The sequence below is a fragment of the Populus trichocarpa genome, chromosome 18 (assembly GCF_000002775.5).
Source record: "Populus trichocarpa isolate Nisqually-1 chromosome 18, P.trichocarpa_v4.1, whole genome shotgun sequence".
Taxonomy (NCBI): Eukaryota; Viridiplantae; Streptophyta; class Magnoliopsida; order Malpighiales; family Salicaceae; genus Populus; species Populus trichocarpa.
In genome coordinates this window covers 2,246,107-2,255,405 of record NC_037302.2, presented here as the reverse complement: position 1 = coordinate 2,255,405, position 9,299 = coordinate 2,246,107, and the positions used below count along the sequence as shown (strand labels likewise).

At 37.5% G+C, this 9,299-nt stretch overlaps 1 protein-coding gene across 4 annotated transcripts; it reads left to right on the top strand.

Moving 5' to 3' along the window:
* The first annotated feature begins 1,084 nt into the window (after positions 1-1,084).
* On the top strand, positions 1,085-8,593 carry LOC7462976 (peptidyl-prolyl cis-trans isomerase CYP95). 4 transcript variants are annotated; one of them, XM_024590134.2, is made up of 14 exons: positions 1,085-1,246; positions 1,763-1,894; positions 1,997-2,051; positions 2,308-2,396; positions 2,687-2,711; positions 3,707-3,745; positions 4,606-4,723; positions 4,841-4,968; positions 5,176-5,488; positions 5,843-5,946; positions 6,291-6,501; positions 6,587-7,486; positions 7,619-7,687; positions 7,880-8,593. In XM_024590134.2, exons 2-14 carry the CDS (start codon positions 1,805-1,807, stop codon positions 8,193-8,195), a joined length of 2,457 nt encoding a protein of 818 aa, XP_024445902.2. In that variant the 5' UTR covers positions 1,085-1,246; positions 1,763-1,804; the 3' UTR covers positions 8,196-8,593. The 4 variants fall into 4 exon arrangements, with proteins under 4 accessions (XP_024445902.2, XP_052305093.1, XP_024445903.2 ...); XM_052449133.1 differs by having other exon boundaries at positions 7,877-8,593; XM_024590135.2 differs by lacking the exons at positions 1,085-1,246; positions 1,763-1,894; positions 1,997-2,051; positions 2,308-2,396 and adding an exon at positions 2,529-2,567 and having other exon boundaries at positions 7,877-8,593.
* Positions 8,594-9,299: the final 706 nt, after the last annotated feature.

The window sequence follows — 9,299 nt, the reverse complement described above, 5'->3', positions numbered from 1 at the left end:
GTATATGCCATCCAAAGAGCTAGGGAGCACCTATTCACAACCTACCTTTTAAATTAATTAATATTTTATGTATGTTTAAATACTAAATTGACATAATTAAATTTAATGATTATATAAGAAAAAACTAAGATAAAAGGACAAAAAAACCTCTTGTCTAACAACAAAGACAATTTTTTTTGATTGATGTGGGTGTCCGGGCCAGTTTACGCGTACCTCGACTAATCCCACAGGCCCTGAAGTTAATGACCATGCAAGCCTCCAGTGACCATCATATTATGAATCATAAGGCTTGAATCTGAGACCACAAGAGGAGTAAATCTCTTGATTACAAATTCTTACTACCGGTCACTTACTATATGGTTAGCAAAAATAATTTTAATTTAAAGGTTTGTGATTATTTGACTTTGTATTTAAAATGAAAAAGTTAAAAAAAAAACTCTCCCCACCAACGCTTGAATTTTTTGCTCTAAAGGCATATTAATCATTTCACCATAAAAAAAACTATTATACCTCGCTTCCAAAGCCATTTATGCTGTCTTTACAAGGATAAAATAGTCATAGCAGGAGCCCTTTTAGTTTCTAAAGCTTGATTTCAACAATTGTTGGTAATATTAACACAGTGTAGTAAAATTCATTAAATAACGGGAGAATGCATCCAAATTTAAAATTAGAGTTGAATCGAAGTATAAAAAAACTGTTTGGAAACGTGATTTAAATCTTGTTTTTTTTAATTTATTATTTTTATTTAAAATTAATTTTTATTTTTTAAAAATAAAAAATTATTATTTTAATATATTTTTAATAAAAAATACTTTGAACTCGATTGCATGATAAACATACCAAAAATATAGTTTTCAAAATATGAAAAGAAAATGTTGCCTTAGTGATTTTCCCTTTCTTATATCGTAATTTTGCTTCTAAATAAAAAACTCAAAAACAATTATATATATATATATATTAATTTGAATATAAATGATTTATTTAAGATCTGATTGGATAAAAAATTATCACAGTAGATAAATGTAAGTGATATCAGTTAAAAAAAAAACACGGGACACACCCGTCATTCCAAAAAGACGAGAAGTGAAGACAGCACTCAGCAGAGCAGACTCAATAACCACGAGGGTAACACTGTAATTTAGGAGAGCTAGGTTCTCCTTCGTTAGTAAGCTAGAAGAAGCAGCACCTCACTCTTTTGTCTTCTCATCTCCACACAGAGAGTCTTCTGTGGCTCCGCGTCTCTCAGGTTAAAAATTAAACCCTAGCTCTCTCTCATTTCCCTATATTTATTTTTATTTTCGTTTTTATATCCTTTTTACTCCATCTTCTAATTCGCGTGCCTGATCTTGCATGCCCTATCAAAATCTCAGCTCTGTGATTTTTTGTTTAAATTTCTGTGGATTTTTTTGGCAGATGAGCCTGTATATCTTTTATATTTAGTGAATACTTAGATTTGATTATTTAATTGTTTGAGGTTTTCTTTGTTTTCTCCTTCTCTAATTTGTGGGCATCTAGCTAGGGTTTAAGGGTTTTTTTTGGCTGCATGATTACTTGGTTGTTCGAGCTTTTTTTAGTCGCAAATTAGTTAAAGGTTGTAGAGAATGGAGCTACTATTTTGGTTCCAGGAGTTATTTGATGGTTTTTTTACGGGTTTTTGTTTATTGTTAAATGCTGGCTCTAGATCTACTCGCACGGTCGGTGTGGGGCTAGTTCAATTTTTGTAGCTCGCTGTAAAGTTGGTAATGTGTTATTTGGGTATCAGGTTATTGTTTATGGTGGCGTGAGTTTGTGATACTTGTAAGTTATGGAGAAGAAAACAGCGAAGAAGAAGAACCCGTTGGTTTTTATGGACGTGTGTATTGATGGCGATCCTAAGGAGAGAATGGTTTTTGAGGTATCATTATATTTCAACTTTGTAGGATGCATGGGGAAATACCTGTATATTGAGTGTTGTCTTGCATTTTTATTAATTCATCTGTGATTTTTTGTTCTGCAGCTTTTCTCGGATATTGCTCCCAAGACTGCAGAAAATTTCCGTGCTCTTTGTACAGGTAATGGTTGCATGCTATGGTAGTCTTTGTAATGACTTGTCTTTTGATGGTAGTGCTCTCTTTTGTCATTTGTTTTTTTTTGCCTTGATTGAGAGTTTTTACCTTGTTTCTAGATGGAAATGCCTTCTTTTTATTCAATATTTTTCAGCTATTGGAATTTTTAATTTGTGTTTGAAGTCTGGTTTGGGTAGATTTTAGAAATTTGATTTTGTATTGTTGAGTTGCTTTTCTGATGTCTTTAATCTTTTCAACTCAGGGGAGAAAGGAATTGGTCCCAAATCTGAAAGACCATTGCACTACAAGGGATCCTTTTTCCATCGCATCGTTAAAGGGTCCATGGCTCAGGTTTGTTGTCCTGTCTAGTGTACATCTAGATTTTTCTTGCATAGGTTTGCTTAGTTTTCTTGTTTGAACATGCCTAAGAGGTGGTCCATCTTTTAGTCAGTTACCCTTGTTTATGCTGTAGGGTTACAGGGCTGATGGTCACGACTGCATTTCTTGTGATGTAGTTTTAAGGTTGTACTTACTGAGTTGTCCATCCTCAAAATTTACTATGCTTCGCCATGCCCAACCCGTTTCTGAAACATAAACAATTTTGCTAACTGGTGGACTAACTTCTTTTGTCAATCTTGCAGGGTGGTGATATTCTGAAACGAGATGGTATGTAATTCTTGTTTGTTCATTTGGGTCGTTAATCTTTTTGATTTTATGCAGTTTATGACTCATTCATTTTGTTGTATGGATTTGAAATTATGACACTAATTGTTTTAACAATCTTACGATATTCAACTTATTCTAGAAACTTTGCCACCCCTTATATTCTCATTTCCCTCAAATTTAGGGAAAATCAACTAATTTGCCCTTATACTTGGAAGCTAATCTCTGATTATCCTGTTAATTTTAATTGCAACTGCCATACACTTGAACTGTGATAAAATCTCTAATATTGACCTCGTGAAATCTGTTAAACTTAAGAGTTTGTGTCATCTACATGCGTATTCCATGATAAATGACAGGATTAGCTGCCATTAATAAGGGGTGTTCCGTCACTGCCCAGTTGCTGACCAAGTTTTTCTTTAACCGTTTAATTGTAAAATCTAAATGGGTTTCTGTCAGTCCCTATTTTTTTCTTGGATAAAAACCTGAACTACTCTTTTATCTCAAAAACTCAAATCTGTAATTTCACATCTCTGTAGGATCTGAGATTTGGACGGCAGAATTTGATAATTTTCACTAATTGAAGGCTATATTGGAGATTTCATCTTCCTCCAGAGGTATCATGGATGCAATTGACAGTTTAGAGGGTAGATTGGAGATTAGGTTCAAAGTATAAGGGTAGATTTATAGAATTTTTCCTGAAATTCATAACACTCTTTAGATTTAAAGATCTAAAATCCTGTTTTTTTAGTGATTAACAATTGTAATACAGTAAGTTTTTGGCTAAGGGAGGAGACTATTGTTTATGACATAACTCTATGATTTGTCCCTTGTACATTGTCTGCCATCGAAATTCCCTTATAATCAATGTGTTCAGGTTTTTATCAAGATAAACAAGCAATCAGAATGAAGCATGAGTTTAGATTTTCAGGGGATAATACTTCTTGAAATGTTTTCGCTCTTCAAATTCTTAACCATTTTGTTTTCCTGTTCTGCAGGGACCTTTGGAGAGAGCATATATGGGGACAAGTTTCCTGGTGAGAATACTCGAAATCTTTTGTTCATGTTGATTCCTGTTGCAAGGAAAACGTTATGGATTTGTGAGCATAGAATTGGGGAATTTTTGCATTTTATGCATAATGCCAATTGAAGTGAAATTATGAATTGTGTGTACATTTTAACTATAGATTCAGTGGTTCCTCAATAAGGGCATAATCAATGTCAACACACAAACCCATGTCACGTCTTAAAATGTCTGAATAACTTGGCCCATTGTCCAAATGATACTAAATCACATTGTATAGGTTTTTCTTTGTTGGAATGACCTGCCCCATGTCATGCCATTTTTTTTAATGCTGGCTTATCATATATCTTTGTACCTATAGCTTTGGAGTTTTTTATTTTTTCTGTGCCTCCTTTTAGAGGCTATGAGGGTCTGAATTTGAAGATAGGTTTCAAATAAAGAAACTTTTTCTGTGCATGTCTGGTCTCTTAAGAATAGTACAAGCCTCTTGGAAAGAAATGTAATGAACAGTGCAAGAATGAAGACCGGCACTGTTATTTTGCAGATTGATTTTTGTCTGTGGGCATATCATTGACACATCCCTATTTATTGATATTAACTCCCTGTAACACTTTCAGAAGCAGTTTATTGTTTTTTTAATATGCTGTAATGTAAGAACTCAGAATCTGCTTTGCACTTGATGCGATAATTTCACTATGTTCATGTTTGGACCCCCAGTGCCATTTAGCAGCTTGGGAACTAACAGTCTTGCCTTGTCCACAGGCCCTGCATTACAATTTTATCTTGATTTTCTGGGGTCTTACATTCATTGAGCAAGTTAAAGTGATCCTCGATTGAATGTGCTGACAAGTGGTTTTTGTGGCACTGTTGCAGATGAGTCTCCAAAGCTAAAACATGATGGACCTGGTCTTCTATCCATGTCAATTGCTGATCGTGACGCTTTAGGTTCTCAATTTATTGTTACCTTTAGGGCTAATCATCATCTGGACAGGTTTGTTACTTAGGAAGCATGCCAATACTTTAAAGTTTATGCCCTTCTTTTCACTCTCTGTTTGATGTGCTGTTGCATCCATGTTTTATAGTGCTTGCTGTGGATTTTGTATGACAGGAAGTATGTGGTCTTTGGGAAGCTTGTGCAAGGAGATAAAGTACTGAAGAATATTGAAGATGTGGGTGATGAAGAAGGGAGACCCACTGTAACAGTGAAAATAGTCAATTGTGGTGAATTCATTGAGGGTAAGTATTCTACTGTTAATATATGTATGACAATAAGTGTGACTGTTAGTTGGTCTGTTTGATTTCCTTGGTTTAGAGATCCAACAAGTGTATGAGGAATGCTTTCTTTCTTGTTTCCCTCTCATTCTGTGTCATCCTTTTTTATTTGATGAGTTGCCACTATTTTTTCACAAGTTTCACTTTAGATACCTTTTTTTTTTCCTGCAGACAAAAAGAAAGTAAATAAACTGAAAACAGAAAAGCACCAGAAATCTTCTAGAGACAGAAAGAAGAGGAGGAAGAGAAACCATTTGTCTGATTCAGAGAATTCATCTGATTCTGATATGGAATCATCGGAATCTGACAGTGATTCTGACTCTATGTCCTCATCATCTGATATTAGTTCTTCGAGTGAGGACAGACGTAGGAAGAGAAAGAGAACTTCTAAACGAGATAAACATAGACGTGGCAAAAAACGAGATAAGCGACGTGACAAAAGGAGAAAGAGACATGATAAACGATCCAAGCGTAGATCAAGAAGGTAGCTGCTTAGCCATGATTTTTATACCCTTAATGTTTTATGTATGCTCTTAAAATCAAGGGAAGGTTCCAAACTGCTTAGTTGGTCTTTGATAATTACCGTCACATGCTCTTGCAGATAGGTGAATTTCCGTTTAGGTGTTACGAATGATTTGATAGAAATTCTGTGGTACAAACTTGAATCTGCTTACTTTAGAAGTATTTTAGATATGGCAGTGGGAACCCATTTGTTATGTAATTAATCATTTATGTTTTTGAGTTAATTGGCTTTCATTTTTTAACACTTGTCATTCACTCATGTTTTATATTGTATCTTCTCCGTGTTCCATACTGAATTAATTCTTTCTTCTCTTAGATCATCAGATAGTCTAACAGATGCTGAGAGTGAGAGTGAAACCAGCTCTGATGATGATGCTCAAGCAAAAGAGAGGAAGTGCAGGGGCCCTTCTCAGAAAACTGGTACTGCTTCTTGAAGTCATTGTCTGTTTTTTCACACATCCAAAATTGCTGCAGAGTGTTTGGAAAATATCATCTGGTTGCTCCTACTTTATTTCGAAGCACGTTGCATATGTGTCATCTTTATAATAGCTTTGCTGGTTCTTGTTAAATTTGCAATACATTTGGATGCTTGCAATTTTATATCTAATGCTAACAATATTGGAAAGATAGTGATATTTCCTGAATTGTTTTTTATTTGCATTTTGTTCAAGTTAGCCTTGTGGGTTGTGGCCACTCTCTTGTGATAGTCATCCACTCTGCATTTAACAAATATTGTACTATTCGCTTCATGTAATGTTATGCAGCTGAGGATCAATCTCCTATGGTTTTGGAGGAAGAAGCTGCCTCCTTTCCTCGTAAAAGGAGACAGGAACCTGATATACTTGAAAAGGAAGATGGTGAATTCCCCAAGGAAAATGGATCACGACGAAGTGATGGTATTGAGGCAGATGCTAAATCTTTTGGAAGTGAAGATAGGCAACCTGATATCAGAGATGGTCACCCAGGAAAATCTAGGTCTACTTTCAAATCTTGTCACACAGTTATTCTTTATGCTTACAGATTCTTCCAGATCTGTATTTTATTGAAAGTTGATGAGCAGGAGCCAAAGTATGAGTCCCAAGAGGACCTCAGGTAAGAGTATTAGTCCCAGGAGGAGCCTGAGCAAGAGCCCGAGTGTTAGTCCAAAGAGAAGCAGTAGCAGGAGTCACAGTGCTAGTAGAAGCCATCCTCATGTCTCCCAGAGGAGTATCAGCAGAAGTCCTGTTAGAAGTGGAAGCAGCAGGAGCACAGCTAGAAGTTTCAGCAGAAGTCCTGTGAGGGCAAAGAAGGCTAGAAGCATAAGCACTAGCCCAGTGAGATCTCGGTCTCGAAGAAGCATTAGCAGGAGCCCTGTGAGATTACCACCTCGAAGAAGCATAAGCAGGAGCCCTGTGAGATCTCGGTCTCAATCATTGCAAAAATCTATCAGCAGAAGCCCTGTAAGAGATTCTAGGAGCATAAGCAGAAGCCCTGTTAGATCTTCTCGGAGAAGCATAAGCAGAAGCCCAGTTAGATCTTCTCGGAGAAGTGTAAGCAGAAGCCCTGTTCGATCTTCTCGAAGAAGCGTTAGCAGAAGTCCAGTTAGATCTTTGAGGAGAAGTGTTAGTAAAAGCCCAGTTAGATCTTCCCGGAGAAGCATCAGCAGAAGCCCTGTTAGATCTTCTCGGAGAAGCATCAGTAGAAGCTCTGGTAGGGCTCCTTCAAGGAGAAGCATCAGCAGAAGCCCAGTTAGGGCACCAAGCAGGAATAATCGTCGCAGCTACTCAAGGAGCCCAAGCATACGGAAGGCAAGGTCTCCTGATCGAAGAAGTTTGTCAAGAAGTGTTTCCCCTAATGGGTCCCCGAAGCGTATCAGGAGGGGAAGGGGTTTCAGTCAACGATATGCTTATGCTCGGAGATACAGAACCCCCTCTCCAGAGCGTTCTCCCGTGAGATCCTACCGTTATAGCGGCCGTGATAGGTACCTGGCAAGCCAACCTCCTTTGTTATTTGCCCACTTTCTGTTCTAATTTATCCAGGTCATTTGAACTATCATGCTCAACTACATGATGTGGTTTTTAGAATGCTAACTCACACTATGATATGTTTCTAGATTTACCAGTTACCGAAGGTATTCTCCTAGGCGTTATAGAAGTCCTCAAAGAGGAAGAACTCCACCAAGGTTGGTGATGTACTTCATTTATTTTTGGCTGATTTTATTTCTCATCGGATGGTAGTGATGCTGGAAATGCTTGTTTGCTTGGAATTATTGCATGTCTTGTTTAGTGGGATGGCTCTTTTGAAGTATTTTATCTGTCCTTGGTTGTACAATTTTCCATCCCGCCAACCTAATCTCTCTATATCCTGTTAGCAGATACAGAGGGAGGAGAAGCAGGACACGTAGCCCATCTGTATCACGCAGCCCCCGCTATCGCAACCGTCGTTATAGCCGCAGCCCTGTTCGCAGTCGTTCCCCAGTTGACGTGTCCAAGTCACGTGTGTCTCCACGAGTTGATAGGAGAAGGTCGCCGTCTCGTAGCCGTAGCCTATCAAAATCACAATCCTCTTTGGACTCCCAGTCTCCCAAGCGACTCAGTAAAGACAGATCAAGGTCATCATCTAGAAGCCCTGGTGGGAAGAAGGGCCTGGTGTCGTATGATGATGGTTCTCCCGATTCCAGCCAAAGGTGAAATGGTTGAAGATGTGATGATGAAATCCTTTGTCCGGACAAGCTTGAGCCATCTATCCTGCATTTTGACAAGCTGTGTCTTATGATGAACTAGGGGCTGGCATCTTTTTGCCCCCCTTTCCAACTGGACCTGGGTCGTTTGTTTTTTTAAGAGGAGCAGGCCGTGTAGTCGCATATCATTCTCGTAGTGTGGTTTAGATTTATCTCTGGCATGTTGCAAGGATATACTAGCAATGATTTATATTATATCAGGAACATCGAGTCATGCCGCTGCAGGTCGTCATTACTCTTTTCTCGTGTTAACTTGCCGATATTTAGGATGAGGTTGAGGAGGTGGGATAATTTATGTGCCTTGGATTGAAGACTTTGTTTTTGAAATTGGAAGTTTTGTGTATTTAAGCTGTGTGGGTTCTTGTTGCCTGATTTATTCTCTCTTATGCGTGATCATTTCGGTGGCGAAGTGCGGTGGCGAAGGCACTTCGTTCATGTGGCGAAGGCACTTCGATCGTGGGTCTTCCTTTGTTCCCAATCGAGATGCCAGGCTTTACAGCAAAATGTGGACTCCTGTGTCTTTCTTTTTTTATTATTATTCTTTATGGTGTGGTTAGTCCAAGATTTGAGCAGAGCCTCCTGGTCAAGAAAGGGTTACTTCCTAATTCTCTGAAGAGGTAGACAAAGTATTGAGTATAGGATAAAACATTTATTTTATTTAGTTATAATAATCCACTAATCCTTAAACGTGAGAGTGCGTGTGCAAGAGATTGATGGGAATAAAGAAGATGAAGGAAGCAATCTTGATGGGACTCCCCTGTTTCTCTCTTGGGAGCATGAGGGTGCTGCGTAATTTTCAAGTCTTCAATGTGACTGTAAAACCATGGATTGCATGATAGTCCGGTAACCATAGCTGTGACGACGGCAATAAACTAGGGTTGTAGCACTGGGGTCTGAATGAATGGCTTGATTGCTCACTTATAAGTTGTTGCTTTTCGTTCAAAAATACTTTTAAAAAAATATAATTTTTTTTATTTTTTTAAATTTATATTTTTTTAATATTTTTAAATTTTTTTGATATATATCAAAAATAATTTTTAAAAATAAAAAATAT

What these genes read in the sequence shown, in the direction of transcription:
- LOC7462976 (XM_052449133.1), top strand. Translation starts at nt 1,805, where the DNA reads ATGGAGAAGAAAACAGCGAAGAAGAAGAACCCGTTGGTTTTTATGGAC. An exon ending in TTAAAGGGTCCATGGCTCAG is followed by an intron (nt 2,397 to 2,686) that starts GTTTGTTGTCCT and finishes TCAATCTTGCAG; the next exon opens with GGTGGTGATATTCTGAAACG. An exon ending in TGATATTCTGAAACGAGATG is followed by an intron (nt 2,712 to 3,706) that starts GTATGTAATTCT and finishes CCTGTTCTGCAG; the next exon opens with GGACCTTTGGAGAGAGCATA.